Here is an 18,886-nt window from a genome sequence, read left to right on the forward strand (position 1 = left end):
TACTTGAGTACAAATTTGGTTCAAAAGTACAAATTTGATTAACTAATGTCACCCTTATTTCAAAGGGTAGGTTTTTATTTTAATAATTATGTAAATCAATTCAATTGACTTGTACTTATGTTTACTGCAGCTCAAAAGTACAAATTTGGTTCACTAATGTCAAGTTAACGGTATGTTCAAAAATGTCCTTTGCCTTTGCATGTAAGGCCTCGTATCCATAGGCTGTTCCCTTGTGGCTTGTGCCCTTGTTCCGTGTTTACTTTTTCCCATGTGACCTGCCACACAGATAACTAACCGTAGCGGCCACTAAGCAAAACAAAGGTTCGTTGTCTGTGTGGCAGGTCACATGGGAAAAAGTAAACACGGAACATGGGCACAAGCCACAAGGGAACAGCCTATGGATACGAGGCCTTAGGTTTCCATTGTAGTGTATCATGTTAAATTGTGCTCTTCTCTCCCCTATACGTACATTAGCGCCGCCAACCCGGCTTGAAGTGTGTGTGTGGGGACTGGGGATCAATCAGCCTGAATTGTCAAAAAGAGGCTGAAAAGAACAAAAATAGGTCATTTTGCCAAAAAGTGGGGGACACATCCCCCTGTCCCCCCGGGATTGATGCCCATACCCCTGTATACACTCAAAATGCTAGTCACTTGTGGCTATTGTTATACAAGGCTCACACAGACATTTAATTAGGCACTGCACTGATCAAATTCAGTGTTAAAATGAGCGAAATTGTTAGCTACACATTTTTACTTTAAAATAAATTTTCATTCTTTCAGTAAATATCAGAAGAAAACCATAATGCTTGATACTATATATTTATTTTAAATCCCAGTGTCAAACTTAGGTGTGAAATTTAGTCACCTAGTGTCAGACTTTCAATTTTGACAAGCCTGCACTTCGCCCGTGAGCTTTTTGGGGGAGTCAACTTTTTACAAGTAATATAATTCACTAATGAAAGATATTTCCCAACTTTCTAAAGCACATCATACGGGGCTATATATCATAGTTTTGTCAGAATTTTGGTTTTGATGCCACCATTTTTCACTTCCGACTACCAATGTTTTCAAAATCAATGCGGGTATTTACCCATGGATGGATGATTTTGCATGCCACAACAGAAACATTGATTATTTCTGCTGGTATATTTATTATATTCAAAATAAAGTACCAAGTTGTACATTTTGGCAGTCGCAAGTGAAAAATGGTGAAATCAAAACTGATATTTTGACAAAAATATAATTATATAGACCCACACGATATGCTTTATATAGAGTTGGGAAAAATCTTTCTTTTACAAATTATGTTAGTTTGAAACGCTAAAAATTTAACACCAAAAAAAGCTCATTGGCGAAGTTTGGGTCTGTAAAAATCCAAAATCTTTCACTAAAAGACACAATTTTATGCCTAATTTTAACACCAGGAATTGTTTAAAAAGTATATTCACAAGAAAATGCACATATTTAATAATGCCCTGAAGCTCCCTTGGTTGAATAGAAAACATCTCAAACTATATACATAAATAAACTTATCATAAATAAACTTACTATTGGTAATACTTTTCAGTACTGGAAAACTTTGGTAACTCTTTTTATGTACCATTAGCAATTCAGCAATAGACTCTTTCCATACACTCCTATGGAAGACATGGAGCTTAATCTCCCACACTGAGTGGGCATAGATTTCAAATGAAGTCACCCATGCAGGTAATCCCATTTGAAATTCATACTCCCTGTGGGGAATGTATTAAGGTCATATCTTCCATAGGGTGTATGGATTTCAACAGGAATAGCCCTATTTATCAGCCCAAAATCTGGTTTTCACATACTGAAATTGTGTTTATATGCACTTACTGATTAATGCAATAGTCCAGTACCAGTAATTGCATATAGCGTAATACAAACCTCAAAAGAATTCTCAATATTTGTTTTATATCCAAATCTTAAGATTCTTGTCATCTGTTTGGTTAAAAGCATCAGAGAAATTAATAGTTTCAATGCGAACGGCACAGATTACAATCTGCGATTTCCGAGTAATTATAGCGTAGTAATTATAGTAATTATATCATTTTACGCTGGGAACAAAGCACATGCAGAACTATATGCCGAGGAATAGTTACTTTTAACCAATCAGATGGTGGTAATCTTTAGATGAGGTATATGATATTTAATATAACCCAATTACTCCCTTTGTGGTACCCTTCCATGGTGCCCCCACAGGACGTCCTCGCCTGTCTGCAGGTTTTGCGGTACCTTTAAGCGCTGGTTTTCTTGACTGTCTTGAGTTTCCTTTGGTAGTCCTTCTCCTCCTCTCACCTGTAAGAAGCAACACAAGGATAACAAAGTTATTGAAATTACATTAATAACCTCATGAATATACGCAATGTGTTTAATCCAATCACAGATAATAACTTTTAAATATGCAGACAAATGCGGATTATTGAAAAAGTATAATGACTGAACCTCGTGACGTAGCTAAATATACGCTATACGATGACCGTGCCATGTGACGTGTTATGCTAGTGTGATTGGTCACTATAGTGATATTTCCTAAATATTTTTTTTTTTTTTAAAGTGGTTGAAAAGAAGCCCAAGATTTCTTATAATCTGCTTATAAACTCTGTATTTACATTGAGCTATTCCATTTAAAATCCACACTACCCCTGTGGAAGATTTTGGAAAGATCTTTCACAGGGGGAGTATGAATTTCAAATGGAATTAACACATTAGCAACTCCATTTGAAACTCACTCTCCCTCCATGAAAGATTCAGGTGGAATATTTCTCAGAGGGTGTATGAAATTCAAATTGAGCTGCCTATGCTCATTCCATTTGAAATTTGTACTCCCCCTATGGAAGATATTTTCAAAATCTTTCACAGGGGGAGTATGAATTTCAAATGGAATTAACACATTAGCAACTCCATTTGAAACTCACTCTCCCTCCATGAAAGATTCAGGTGGAATATTTCTCAGAGGGTGTATGAAATTCAAATTGAGCTGCCTATGCTCATTCCATTTGAAATTTGTACTCCCCCTATGGAAGATATTTTCAAAATCTTTCACAGGGGGAGTATGAATTTCAAATGGAATTAACACATTAGCAACTCCATTTGAAACTCACTCTCCCTCCATGACAGATTCAGGTGGAATATTTCTCAGAGGGTGTATGAAATTCAAATGGAGCTGCCTAATATGCTCATTCCATTTGAAATTCATACTCCCCCTATGGAAGATATTTTCAATAGCCCAATTGCTTCTTAAATATGCTCATTCCATTTGAAATTCATACTCCCTCTGTGGTAGATATTTCCAAAATCTTCCACAGGGGGAGTGTGGATTTTAAATGGAATAGCCTCTCACCTGGTGATTGTGAGGAGGAGGATGCCAGGTCTGGTCAGCTTGTTCGTCCCAGGTCATTAAAAGCATCCACTAACGTGTCAACATCATTGCTTACAAAGTTATGTAACATGTGAGCCTCTTGTTCCGCTCTCGTCAGTCGACACGTGCCATCCCAGAAGGCTGTCTTCATCTCATTGGACTGAAACAAATCAAAATAGCTATGAAAAATCTTGTTACGGTAAATCCAACACAGTGGCGTGTCCAGGGGGCTTTAAGTGCTGAAGCCCCCCGCACTTTGTTAAAAATCATGTAAAATTGGCCATTTTTTTGGCAATATTAGCCATTAAGCCCCCTGCAACTCTGAAAGAGGGGCTGAGCCCCCCCGCAGGAAAAGATCCTGGACACGCCAGTACAACACGTATCATTAACTCTCTAATGCCCCAGATCTTTAAGTTGTTTGTTTTTGTCCAGATTCGAACCCTAGACCGCTAAGCAGTAAGGTCAGCGACTGATAGCCACAGGTGCTTCACTGGCCCAGCCAACGAAACTGAGCGGATATATCATTTAGGGTGTTTGGGTAATCGCATCACATAGGACGCATGCATGCACAGTGAATATATTCTAGTATTTTGTAGAACCTGTACCTGGGAGTGTTAGGGTTAATATTGCTTGCACCACAAACATCAACCTATTTAGGGCAAACCCCTCCCCACTCCCCACCCTCCTGTATCCCTTAATATGAGAATACATACCATATCTACTTCTCTATTCCATATAGCCAAGCATTTCCCATTACATATTGGGCATGGTCTAGTCAAGGCAAACCCGCCCCCACTCCCCACCCTCCTGTATCCCTTAATATGAGATTCTATTACCTCCACGACCCATTATTCAAAATCGCGCACTGTGATTTGTTAAAACGCGTCACGTGAGAGCCCATTATTCTGCAATAATGGGTCAAGCGCTGTAACACATTCTACGCGATACTCGCTGTCACTTACGCGTATGCGCTCCACCTTGAAGTAAACAACTTAAAATTGTTGTGCCAAAAAATGATATTTTCTCTTTAAATCGCACTATTTTCTGGTAATAGAATAGAAATAAAGGGTGCAGCATTATCCTTTACACGCAAATAATGTGCCCTCGGCAGTAAAAGCGTTTAAATAATGGGTTCGCTGCGCCTCACCCATTATTTACGCTTTTACTGCCTCGACACATTATTTGGGTGTAAAAGATAATGCATTACCCTTTATTTCTTAAATACATACCATATCTACTTCTCTATTCCATATAGCCAAGCATTTCCCATTACATATTGGGCATGGTCTAGTCAGGGCAAACCCTCCCCCACTCCCCACCCTCCTATATCCCTTAATATGAGAATACATACCATATCTACTTCTCTATTCCATATAGCCAAGCATTTCCCATTACATATTGGGCATGGTCTAGTCAAGGCAAACCCTCCCCCACTCCCCACCCTCCTGTATCCCTTAATATGAGAATACATACCATATCTATTTCTCTATTCCATATAGCCAAGCATTTCCCATTACATATTGGGCATGGTCTAGTCAGGGCAAACCCTCCCCCACTCCCCACCCTCCTGTATCCCTTAATATGAGAATACATACCATATCTATTTCTCTATTCCATAAAGCCAAGCATTTCCCATTACATATTGGGCATGGTCTAGTCAAGGCAAACCATCCCCCACTCCCCACCCTCCTGTATCCCTTAATATGAGAATACATACCATATCTACTTCTCTATTCCATATAGCCAAGCATTTCCCATTACATATTGGGCATGGTCTAGTCAGGGCAAACCCCTCCCCACTCCCCACCCTCCTGTATCCCTTAATATGAGAATACATACCATATCTACTTCTCTATTCCATATAGCCAAGCATTTCCCATTACATATTGGGCATGGTCTAGTCAAGGCAAACCCTCCCCACTCCCCCCCCTCCTGTATCCCTTAATATGAGAATACATACCATATCTATTTCTCTATTCCATATAGCCAAGCATTTCCCATTACATATTGGGCATGGTCTAGTCAAGGCAAACCCTCCCCCACTCCCCACCCTCCTGTATCCCTTAATATGAGAATACATACCATATCTATTTCTCTATTCCATATAGCCAAGCATTTCCCATTACATATTGGGCATGGTCTAGTCAAGGCAAACCCTCCCCCACTCCCCACCCTCCTGTATCCCTTAATATGAGAATACATACCATATCTACTTCTCTATCATATAGCCAAGCATTTCCCATTACATATTGGGCATGGTCTAGTCAGGGCAAACCCCTCCCCACTCCCCACCCTCCTGTATCCCTTAATATGAGAATACATACCATATCTACTTCTCTATTCCATATAGCCAAGCATTTCCCATTACATATTGGGCATGGTCTAGTCAAGGCAAACCCTCCCCACTCCCCACCCTCCTGTATCCCTTAATATGAGAATACATACCATATCTACTTCTCTATTCCATATAGCCAAGCATTTCCCATTACATATTGGGCATGGTCTAGTCAGGGCAAACCCTCCCCCACTCCCCACCCTCCTGTATCCCTTAATATGAGAATACATACCATATCTACTTCTCTATTCCATATAGCCAAGCATTTCCCATTACATATTGGGCATGGTCTAGTCAAGGCAAACCCTCCCCCACTCCCCACCCTCCTGTATCCCTTAATATGAGAATACATACCATATCTACTTCTCTATTCCATATAGCCAAGCATTTCCCATTACATATTGGGCATGGTCTAGTCAAGGCAAACCCTCCCCCACTCCCCACCCTCCTGTATCCCTTAATATGAGAATACATACCATATCTATTTCTCTATTCCATATAGCCAAGCATTTCCCATTACATATTGGACATGGTCTAGTTAGGGCAAACCCTCCCCCACTCCCCACCCTCCTGTATCCCTTAATATGAGAATACATACCATATCTACTTCTCTATTCCATATAGCCAAGCATTTCCCATTACATATTGGGCATGGTCTAGTCAAGGCAAACCCTCCCCCACTCCCCACCCTCCTGTATCCCTTAATATGAGAATACATACCATATCTACTTCTCTATTCCATATAGCCAAGCATTTCCCATTACATATTGGGCATGGTCTAGTCAGGGCAAACCCTCCCCCACTCCCCACCCTCCTGTATCCCTTAATATGAGAATACATACCATATCTACTTCTCTATTCCATGTAGCCAAGCATTTCCCATTACATATTGGGCATGGTCTAGTCAGGGCAAACCCCCCCACTCCCCACCCTCCTGTATCCCTTAATATGAGAATACATACCATATCTACTTCTCTATTCCATGTAGCCAAGCATTTCCCATTACATATTGGACATGGTCTAGTTAGGGCAAACCCTTCCCCACTCCCCACCCTCCTGTATCCCTTAATATGAGAATACATACCATATCTACTTCTCTATTCCATGTAGCCAAGCATTTCCCATTACATATTGGGCATGGTCTAGTCAAGGCAAACCCTCCCCCACTCCCCACCCTCCTGTATCCCTTAATATGAGAATACATACCATATCTACTTCTCTATTCCATATAGCCAAGCATTTCCCATTACATATTGGACATGGTCTAGTCAAGGCAAACCCTCCCCCACTCCCCACCCTCCTGTATCCCTTAATATACAAAATATATTAAATGTAATTATGTTCCAACAAATTTTGATGACAATAGAGACTTGATCTCAATTGATAAGAATAAGGATGCTTGTGATGTTAATTCTTTGAACTTTCATACAACAGGAAATGTGATTGACAGTATAACTTCAAATAATAATTTAAAAAAATGTGCTGCCAAAGATATATCATCTTCTTTTGCTAGTCATTCTGAGAATTCTATTTGTGGAACTTGTAATTGTAAAATAAGAGCATCCCAATCTGAAACCACTTGTATTCAATGCTCTCTAAATTACCATATTGATTGTGTATCTATTGAAAATGATAATGCCTCTTACTGGTGCCACTCATGCTTTTACAGAACATGTCTCATTGAACTTCCTTTTTGTAATGAACCATTTATTGATTATAATTGTAAAGTGTCTAAAGGGTTTACAATTGCTCATCTTAACATTCAAAGTTTACGAAACAAAGTGGACCATGTCAGAATTCTACTTGATGAAAATAATATTGATATTTTGTGCTTGACAGAAACTTGGCTGAATAATGATGATAATGATAGTAATATTACAATTGAAGGATTTAAATTTTGTAGACTTGATAGAACAACAATGGAGCATGGTGGATTATTATGTTATGTAAAGATGGTATTGTTTTCAAAGAGAAATCTGATTTGTATGATAATGAAGTTGAAGCTCTCTGGGTTGAGATCAATCTTCCTCACACTAGGCCAATTCTCCTTGGAACTGTATACAGAGTTCCTGATTCAAAGGCTGCCTATTTAGACAAATTAGATTTAGTCTTTCAAAACTGTACTTCTATTTATGATGATGTTGTAATAGTTGGTGATTTTAATTTGGATTTATGTAAAAAATGTAACAGTAGTAAAATAAATAAAGTTGCTACTCATTGTAACATGAAGCAACTTATTGATGATTATACACAATTACTGAAACAACCAAAACAAAATTAGATCTTGCTTTTGTTTCTAATCCTAATCGAGTTTCTGACTCGGGTGTTCATAGTTTTGGTATCAGCGATCACTCCTTAATATACTTAGTACGGAAAAATAAAAAACCAAAAGCTCCTTCAAAAACAATTAAGTATCGCTCAATGAAAAAATTTAATGATAATGATTTTATTAACTCTATTAAGGGTAAAAATTGGGATAAGGTTTTAAATTGTAATAATGTTAATGATGCATTAAGTGTTTGGAAAGAACTATTCAATGATGTTTGTAATGATCATGCACCTATAAAAGAAAAGCTTGTGAAAGGATCACCACTTCCTGAATGGATTACTAGGGACTTCATTCAATTAACTAAAGATAGAGATTACCACTTCAAGAAAGCACACAAAACCAACAATCCTGAAGATTGGAAGACTGCTAAAGTGTTGAGAAATAAGGTTAATAATATGAATAAGTCTTTGAAAAAGACTTACTGTTGCAATGCTATTAATGAAAATGTAAATAATTCTAAAAAGTTGTGGTCTACTATTAAAAAGTTGATTCCTGACAATAAGTCTTCTGTTCATGCTGTCAAATCAAATGAGGGAATCACAGCTAATGATAAAGAAACTGCGGACAAATTCAATGAGTTTTTGCATCAATTGGAAACAGTCTAGCCACTAAATTTAACAGTAATGATTATGATGACAAAGAATGTGCTCTGGGTAATCGTGTTAATGCTCAATTTTGTTTTGATTATATTACACCTGAATTTGTCTTTGATGAAATTTGTAAGATGAACAACAGCAAATCACCTGGTATTAGTAATTTCGATGTAAGGCTGCTGCTCAGTTATTTGTAAATCTCTGGCTTATATTTGTAATCTTTCGCTTTATACATCTTGTTTTCCAAATGACTGGAAGCAAGCCAAAATTACTCCTATTCATAAGGAGGGTGATAAGTATGATGTAAATAATTATAGACCAATTTCTGTGCTTCCTGTCCTTTCTAAGATTATTGAGCGAGCTGTTCATGATCAACTTTACAATTTCTTCACTGAAAATAGCATTTTAAACCCTTGTCAGTCAGGCTTCAGACGTAATCACTCTACTGCCACTACTCTTATTGATGTTTCCGATTACATTTTAAATAACATGAATCAGGGTGTTGTCACAGGAGCATTGTTCCTGGACCTCAAAAAAGCTTTTGATACTGTAAATCACAAAATTCTTCTTCAAAAGCTTCATAGCTATGGTGTCACTGGTAATACTTTAAATTGGTTTAGGTCGTACTTAAGTGGTAGAATACAATCAGTCAATGTTAACTCTACACTCTCTGATTTTAAGAATGTAAACATCGGCATTCCACAGGGTTCGATCTTAGGTCCACTGTTGTTTATAATTTATGTTAATTCTCTTCCTGAATGTATTGATTGTAAATGTGTTATGTATGCTGATGATACAACTTTGCTTTTCAAATCGTCAGACCCATATGCTCTTCAGACTCAGATGAATGATAGCTTGTTAAAAATTGCTCGGTGGTTTGAAATCAACAAGCTTACTCTTAACATTAAGAAAACTAAGTACATGCTTTTTGGAACAAATCATACTTTGAAAAATTTTGATGACATTTCACTTATCTATGGTAATGAGTCTATCGAAAAGGTTGATAAATTTAAGTATTTGGGGGTCATATTTGATCCAATCTTAACTTGGAATGACCATATCAATTATATTTCTTCTGTTATTTCTAAACGTATTGGTGTCATTCGCAGAGTTAAGTTCTATCTTCCTCCAGCCACATTAAATTTACTTGCCAATGCATTGGTCTTCCCACACTTTGATTATTGCAGTCCTGTTTGGTCAAACTGCATTTCTGAACATTGTAATTCTCTCCAAATTCTTCAAAACAAACTTGCTCGTGTTCTTTTGTCTGCCGACATTAGAACACCCATTTCTGATATGATGAGCACTCTTTCCTGGGACAGATTAAATGTAAGATGGGATAAACAGCTTCTTGTAACTGTTTTTAAATGTCTTCATCATGATGCTCCTTCTTACCTCTCATGGCAATTTATTTTACTTCTTCAATTCATTCAAAATGTACCAGAAGTCAATCTTGTAATACACTTGTCTTGCCATCTTGGAATAATAATTCAGGGAAACGAACTTTTTCTTACAGAGGTGCCTCAGTGTGGAACAAACTGCCTTCTGATGTTCGCATTAATCTTACATCAATGAATGTGAATATGTTCAAATCAAAGATAAGCATATAATTCACACCTTTCCACCTCTGTTAGTACTAAATTTCACTTCCTGTTTGTTAAAATTCATGTTTTATAAAATACATTTTATCATCTTGATTTGTAAATGTTACCTACATGTACATATATGTACTCATTGTTCAATTTTGCTTTTCTTTTGTATTATGTAATTTATCTCTTGATATGTAAATTGTTAAAATCTTATATAATGTAATTATTATCAGGGTCTCATGGGAGACCAGTTTTTGTAAACTGAATGAAATACCCTGAATAAAGATTGTTATCTATCTATCTATCTATCTATGAGAATACATACCATATCTACTTCTCTATTCCATATAGCCAAGCATTTCCCATTACATATTGGACATGGTCTAGTCAAGGCAAACCCTTCCCCACTCCCCACCCTCTTGTATCCCTTAATATGAGAATACATACCATATCTACTTCTCTATTCCATGTAGCCAAGCATTTCCCATTACATATTGGGCATGGTCTAGTCAAGGCAAACCCTCCCCCGCTCCCCACCCTCCTGTATCCCTTAATATGAGAATACATACCATATCTACTTCTCTATTCCATATAGCCAAGCATTTCCCATTACATATTGGGCATGGTCTAGTCAAGGCAAACCCTCCCCACTCCCCACCCTCCTGTATCCCTTAATATGAGAATACATACCATATCTACTTCTCTATTCCATATAGCCAAGCATTTCCCATTACATATTGGGCATGGTCTAGTCAAGGCAAACCCTCCCCCACTCCCCACCCTCCTGTATCCCTTAATATGAGAATACATACCATATCTACTTCTCTATTCCATGTAGCCAAGCATTTCCCATTACATATTGGGCATGGTCTAGTCAAGGCAAACCCTCCCCCACTCCCCACCCTCCTGTATCCCTTAATATGAGAATACATACCATATCTACTTCTCTATTCCATATAGCCAAGCATTTCCCATTACATATTGGGCATGGTCTAGTCAAGGCAAACCCTCCCCCACTCCCCACCCTCCTGTATCCCTTAATATGTGAATACATACCATATCTATTTCTCTATTCCATATAGCCAAGCATTTCCCATTACATATTGGGCATGGTCTAGTCAGGGCAAACCCTCCCCCACTCCCCACCCTCCTGTATCCCTTAATATGAGAATACATACCATATCTATTTCTCTATTCCATATAGCCAAGCATTTCCCATTACATATTGGGCATGGTCTAGTCAAGGCAAACCCTCCCCCCTCCCCACCCTCCTGTATCCCTTAATATGAGAATACATACCATATCTACTTCTCTATTCCATATAGCCAAGCATTTCCCATTACATATTGGGCATGGTCTAGTCAGGGCAAACCCTCCCCACTCCCCACCCTCCTGTATCCCTTAATATGAGAATACATACCATATCTACTTCTCTATTCCATATAGCCAAGCATTTCCCATTACATATTGGGCATGGCCTAGTCAGGGCAAACCCTCCCCCACTCCACACCCCCCTGTATCCCTTAATATGAGAATACATACCATATCTACTTCTCTATTCCATATAGCCAAGCATTTCCCATTACATATTGGGCATGGTCTAGTCAAGGCAAACCCCTCCCCACTCCCCACCCTCCTGTATCCCTTAATATGAGAATACATACCATATCTACTTCTCTATTCCATATAGCCAAGCATTTCATATTACATATTGGGCATGGTCTAGTCAGGGCAAACCCCTCCCCACTCCCCACCCTCCTGTATCCCTTAATATGAGAATACATACCATATCTACTTCTCTATTCCATATAGCCAAGCATTTCCCATTACATATTGGGCATGGCCTAGTCAGGGCAAACCCTCCCCCACTCCACACCCCCTGTATCCCTTAATATGAGAATACATACCATATCTACTTCTCTATTCCATATAGCCAAGCATTTCCCATTACATATTGGGCATGGCCTAGTCAAGGCAAACCCTCCACATTCCTCACATCCCTGAGTGTATGTTTGTAATCTCCAACATATGTGACATCTGTAACAAGATCAAATATCATACTCTCTTTATAAAAGAGTAAAAAAATCACTCTCCAAAAGAGCAAAAATCATTCCAAAAGAGTGAAAATCACTCCTAAAAGAGTGTTTCAAGGTATGATATACATGTAACAGACATTACTAGAAATAGTGCAATGTCCCTTATATCATACCTTGACAGAGTGGTTTTCACTGTTTAAGGTGTGATTTTCACCTCTTTAGGAATGAATTTCATTCTTGTAGGAGTAATTTTCACTCTCTTAGAAATGATTTCACTCTTTTAGGAGTGATTTTCACTCATTTCACTATTTAAGAGAGTGAATTTTTCACTCTTTTATATCACTTGTGGACTCAATTTACAGCCTCGTCCCCCACTTTTCTTCATTAAAACTGAGATCAGTAACTTATATTTTTCTCATTACTTAAGTAAAATTTAACAGCCGAGATATGTTTCGTTCAGATGGCATGAACGAAAACAAAAAATGTAGCACTGCTAAAAATAGTAAGTCCAGTATTTTGATTCAATTCCAAATTTCATGCTACCAGCGATCGAATTCGACGGTATCGCATCGCAAAATGCGATGCAATTTCCATCAACTGCTATGCACTTTTCCAAAATGCATAGCTAAAAGTGCTATACTGCTATGCAAACATGTGTTTTGCATAGCACAAACTGTGATGCAAAAAAATTGACTGAATTCGAACCCTGCATGCTACTACAACTGGATGACTGAGAACATACATCAATTTAAAAACCACCGGAAGTGTACATATGCAATATTCTATGGGGCATTGTTATACACTTTTTTTTGCTTTTCATATCAAATCTGCTAGAGAAATACAATTGAAAATTTGGACACATTATTGCTTAAATGGTAGGCTTCACTAAAGAAATAGAGGGTAATGCAGTATCCTTTATGCAAATAATGTGTCCAAGGCAGTAAAAACATAAATAATGGGTGAGGCGCAGCCGAACCCATTATTTAAACGTTTTTACTGCCAAGGACACATTATTTGCATGTAAATGATAATGCTGCACCCTTTATTTCTATTCTATTACCACAAAATAGTGCGATTTAAAGAGAAAATATCACTTTTTTTGCCCAAATATTTGAAGTTGTTTACCTCAAGGTGGAGCGCCTACACGTAGCCAAAGCGTAAGTGATAGCAAGTATTGCAGAACACATAACCAAGCGTAATGCTTTGCGTAGTATGCGTAACGGCGCTAATATACTGCGACACGCTTTGCTGTGCGCTGTGATGCAAGAAGAACAAAAAGTTCGTTGCCCTGGCTACTTTATTGCTAATTAATGGTCTTTCACGTGACGCGTTTCAACAAATCACAGTGCGCGATTTTGAATAATGGGTCGTGGGGTAATAGAATGTAATATATAAAACAGAATATGAAATAATTGGACTACGCCCCTTTCTGATAGTGATAGTGCCTTTAAAGGGCGTGGTCCAATTATTTCATATTCTGTTATATCTTACATTGAGGCTGCCTACCATTAAAGCAAAAATTATTTTCCTTCCTCTTTTTCAATTTCCCCCACGCTCTTTCTTCAGTTCTTGATAGTGACAAAATATTTATCAAAGAATTTCCATAGGCCTACTTACGTGGAGCAAGTTTCAGAAGACTTGTACTGTTGGCTTGTTGCAGTACTGGATGGCTGCATAGTGACTTGATTGTTACACACTCCTTCTCCAGGGTGGTAGGATTTATTAGTTTGATCTATAAAGGGGAAAATGTAAATGAAGTACGTAATTTATAATAAAGTGGTTGTTAAAGTCAAATGACAATCTAAAACTACATATACTCACAAAAAAATAGAAAAACAGAAAGGAAGGAAGGAAGGAATGAGGGATGGGAGAGAGTGAGAAAAAGAGAGAGAACGAAGGGAAAATAAAGAAAAAATGGAGGAAGGTAAAAAAGCTAGGTGAATGTAGTTATGACAAATTATGTAATAGTCCAAAATTTCTACTTTTGCATGATTTGTAATGCCTATTGATGTACTAAAATACCATGTGACAGACTCCCGGGGATGGACTAAGACTGAAGTGCTTTGATTACAGTTTTATAATAAATCTGGGGATCCCCAGTTATCCCCGTTTTTTACTTTGCCAATTCCCCCATGAGAGCTTCACAGCTAATATAAGTGGGTTTTTTAAAATTTTACCTCATAATCAGAAAACTTCCTTGACAGTTGTTACTAATAAATTATGTCATAATTTTTGGCAAAGAAAATTAAAATTTGACTAAAATCATACATTATGGCTTTAAAATTATTTCATTCAGGTCAGGATGAGAGGAAGCAGAAAGTAGACCTGGGAAAGGAACAAAAGAATTAGGTGGTACTACACCCCCTGATAACGGTTGTGACTAATTTTGCATTTTTCTCAAAAACTAAATAGACCAAAATATATATATATTATAGGGACATGGAAACCAATTACTTCACTGAAATTTCAGTGATTGAAGACAAGTGGTTCATTATAAGAAATGAGGTATACATTTTAGGGGTACCTGTCCTTATCATAAATAACATACCCCTTGTCTTGAGTCACTGAAATTCCAGTGTAGTAACTGGATTCCTTTCCCCTATAATATACATAAATTTTGTTACATCTGACAGTGAAAGTAACATTTTGTGAAAAGAAAATACAATTCTATTTCTTATGGAAATGTTTTAATATGGCTTTAAGGGCTGGGGTATGAACGTTTGGACGGTATTTATTTTGGGACATTAGAGCACATCAGACATATCGAATTGCATTCTGAATACGAAGAATGTCATTCTGATATCAAATAATTTTGATTTTTTAAATTACGCAATTTAATACACATTTTATGGCAAATCATTAAAATTGATATTTTGATATTTAACAGTACTTGAAGTGAATTTTATAAATCTGATGATTTATACTTAAAGTGTATGTAGGTGGGATGAAAAGCCGACGATCAATTGAAAATTTTGACCTTTTCAGTATTGAAGATATGGATTTTTTTTCCCAAAACACCAAAAAAGTTAGGTCTTTTTGGGAAAAAAATCCATATCTTCAATATGAAAGGTCAACATTTTCAATTGACCGTCGGCTTTTCCTCCCTGCTACATATACTTTAAGAATATATCATTAGATTTATATAATTCACTTCGAGGACTTTTATATATCAAAAATTTGAAAAATATCAAATTTTTATAATTTGTCATAAAATTTGCATTATATTGTGATTTTCAAAAAATGAAAATTATTTGATATCAGAAAGACATGCTTCGTATTCAGAATGCAATTCGATAGGTCTGAGGTGCTCTCATGTCGCACAAAAAAATAAATACTGTCGAAACGCAATAAACGCTCATTTTAGATCCCTTAAGCAGCTATGCTAATATACACACAAATGTAAGTGGTTTTCTTAATTTTACCCCATAATCAGAAAACTTCCTTGACAGTTGTTACTAATAAATTATGTAATAATTTTTGGCAAAGAATTACACATTTAAAATTTGACCAAAATCATACATTCTGCCTTTAAAATACTCCCATTCAGGTCAGGATGAGAGGAAGGAGAAAGTAGAAATGATAAAGGAATGCAAGAATAAAGGACAGAGAAAGGTAAACACTTAATGCACCTGTGTCCATGTCCATATCTTGATGAACAGCAGCTGCTGTTGCTGATTCCTGCCAAGATGACTCAGCTGCTGACTGCGGTATTCTTTGCTGTAGATACTGGTGCTCTCGTTCCAGGCACCCCAGGTAGGTGCACATGTCAAAGTGCTTCATAAACTTTGATTCGGTCTAGTTGTGATTTTATAAGCAAACTGGTCACTCTGTAGTTATATGCATTAAAGTTGAAATCTGAAAATAAATAAAATTCAATTTGGTCAATTCCTCACTCTCAAGTCAGTAATTTAGATATTGTTTTTTTACTATATAAAATGTAATGATGAGAAGTATATAAAAGTATACATTTTCAGAAAGGAAATGATGCAAGGAATTCAATTGGCATGAACAGATTCCTGTGAAAATTTATACAGCTTTTTAAGAAAATCTCAAAATTTGATTTCACTTTATTGACTCAAGGAAGGTATATTATTATAGACAGGCCTGTAAACAAATCACCAAAGGCCCAAAAAGTCCCCTTATTTGGCCCAAAAAGTCCCATTTATGAGCATGGCGAGTGAAAAAATAGGTTTTTATGCATTTTTGGTCAAAAAGGTCCAAATTTTGAAGTAAAGTCCACTTTTTCCAAATTTGCCCCCCCCCCATCCAAAAAGGTCCACAAACGTAAATATAGGTAAACTGTGCACATAAAACCTTTGCGATATAGTACTAAAAAATTCAGGTACAGCACATACGAGGGGGTATCCAAAAGTTTTTGACATCGCCCAGAAGGAAAAGAGCTATCGATGAAATTTTGTCAGTGTAGTCACTGGTCCTTATGTACATTATGGTCCAAAAATGGTCTCATAAGTATGTTTACTTTCTTTACAGGTGGCGCTAGATGGGCAGTAGGCGCATAACCTGCAAGATGGTGAAAATTGAGGCACACAGCGTGATTAAGTTCCTGCATTTGGAGGGTTAGGCCTACAATGCTCAGAAAATCTATGATGAAATGAAAGCTATCTACGGTGACGATTGCCCATCATATGGCACTGTTGCTTTTTGAAAAAAAAAATTCCAAACTGGCCACATGTCCCTCACAGATGAGCCAAGAAGTGGATGTCCATCACTTACGGATGATGCGGCCACAGTCAGACGATGGTGGACTACATTATTCACTGTGGCAACAGCCAATATCGTAAACAAAACAGACAATATGGCGGCAACACTGCCTGGACATTGGGCGCCCGTGCTGAGTTGTGTTTTTAGCTCTATTGGCCCCGTTACAGAAAAAAAATGCACAAAATATATTTCTCAGTGAATGTATAAATTTTCACATAAAAATAAATATTTTTGGATTCAAAATAAATGTGAAGAAAAAAAAAATTATAGCCGGGAGTGAGCGGGACTCGATCTCGGGACCCTATGCACCGCAGGCGAGACCCATTACCAGTAGACCACGCGAACCGCGATACACAATGGGGGAATTTTTTAGGTATATATCATAAACATACCGTGCGTTATTCATACAAAACATTCAAAAAACAGTACTTACAATGAGGTTCACTGGCGAACCTCAACGGATTTAGACTGATAAAATAGTGCTTAATAACATACGTACAGTTTTGGAATAATTTGAGACATTTTTGTGCTTACGTGTAAAACCAATGACAACGTCAAAATTCAGCCAATCTTGGCCGGCCCCCCCCTGGCCACAGTGAAGAAACTCAAAAAAGTGGAGGATCTTATCATGAAAAGGTTATGCGCCTACTGCCCATCTAGCACCACCTGTAAAGAAAGTAAACATACTTATGAGACCATTTTTGGACCATAATGTACTTAAGGACCAGTGAATACATTGACAAAATTTCATCGATATAATTAACTCTTTTCCTTCTGGGTGATGTCAAAAACTTTTGGATACCCCCTCGTACATGTTTATTTATTATGAAGAAAGGTAGAAGAAAGCATTAGGCGGAATCACTCTATTAAGCGTTAGCTTTGGATATTCAATTATTCAATTATTTTATTTATTTTTCACTCGACTTTACCTTACGGTGTAAAATGAATAAATTAATTAAATGTCCAAAGCTAACACTTAATAGGGCACCTCCGCCTAATGAGGATACATAACAATATCTACATGTATGTAGGGGAGGATTTTGTATCTCCCAAGAAAATTACTTGACTGCTGTAAAATATACCAAAAATTGCTTGCACTCACCCCACCCTTTTGGTCTGCTCATGGAAGAAAGAGGTAAGACCTTATCTCTTTCTTCCTTGGTCTGCCAACAATTGCTTGACTGTCCTGGCCACCACTCCCACCCCAGGCTAATTTTTCTCTTCCATACCTAAATTGTCACCAATTACATTTTTACTTCTAAAGAGATATAAATTAAAGCAAGGATGACAAATTACCGTGATCATGGAATATTTCCTGTCCACCACTATATCACTGGTATTTAAAGCTATCCAGCGAACATTGATCAATATACAGTAAACACACAGTAGTATCATGATATTAATCATGGACACCACTTTTCTTCCAGTGGCCATGAACCGTATGAGTCATCGATTTCAAAAGCCTACACATTTTTTTTCCAGGAAATATCTATCGTCATTTTGGCGACATAAATATGACAAACTTACCCGGGAATGTATAGAATTACGGATAAATTTGATACGTGTAATTTGAAGATTTTATCCACCACATAAATTATTTCCCTGCCTCATCGAATTTCTGTCAAGCTGCCATCTGATGAATCTGTTTACAGCTGATCGACACATGTTATTTCCGGGTTCGCCGAACTTTTTCCATAAAAATAGCTGATTTCAGATTATTTAATCTAGTTTAAGAAATCTTAATTTTACCATTTCATTCATTTTACCATGTACAATATTAAAATTTAAACATTATATGCTCTTTTTTGAAACATAAAATATGGAACTATGACTTATTTCATTTTATTATAAATTCCTTATTTATTACGCTTGTAAGGTTTAGTCTTGATAGAAGTCTTTTGTA

The 18,886-nt window shown here is 37.2% G+C and overlaps 1 protein-coding gene across 2 annotated transcripts; it reads right to left on the reverse strand.

The window, feature by feature from the left end:
* Nucleotides 1-281: 281 nt before the first annotated feature.
* Nucleotides 282-18,623, reverse strand: LOC140162449 (uncharacterized). 2 transcript variants are annotated; one of them, XM_072185689.1, is made up of 6 exons: nt 18,511-18,623; nt 15,891-16,116; nt 13,879-13,993; nt 12,133-12,262; nt 3,362-3,539; nt 282-2,316 (listed from the first exon to the last, which is right to left on the reverse strand). In XM_072185689.1, the coding sequence occupies exons 2-5, from the start codon at nt 16,039-16,041 to the stop codon at nt 3,396-3,398; spliced, it is 540 nt and encodes a 179-aa protein (XP_072041790.1). In that variant the 5' UTR covers nt 16,042-16,116; nt 18,511-18,623; the 3' UTR covers nt 282-2,316; nt 3,362-3,395. The 2 variants fall into 2 exon arrangements, with proteins under 2 accessions (XP_072041790.1, XP_072041791.1); XM_072185690.1 differs by lacking the exon at nt 18,511-18,623 and adding an exon at nt 18,280-18,353.
* Nucleotides 18,624-18,886: the final 263 nt, after the last annotated feature.

The sequence above is a fragment of the Amphiura filiformis genome, chromosome 10, assembly GCF_039555335.1.
Source record: "Amphiura filiformis chromosome 10, Afil_fr2py, whole genome shotgun sequence".
Classification (NCBI taxonomy): domain Eukaryota; kingdom Metazoa; phylum Echinodermata; class Ophiuroidea; order Amphilepidida; family Amphiuridae; genus Amphiura; species Amphiura filiformis.

Bases quoted from the DNA above. Each gene is read 5' to 3' on its own strand.
- LOC140162449 (XM_072185689.1), bottom strand. From the start codon at position 16,041: ATGAAGCACTTTGACATGTGCACCTACCTGGGGTGCCTGGAACGAGAG. The intron at 12,263-13,878 runs GTAAGTAGGCCT...ATCTTGTTACAG, and splicing joins TCTTCTGAAACTTGCTCCAC to ATGTCACATATGTTGGAGAT. The intron at 3,540-12,132 runs GTATGTATTCTC...GATTTGTTTCAG, and splicing joins GGAATAGAGAAGTAGATATG to TCCAATGAGATGAAGACAGC.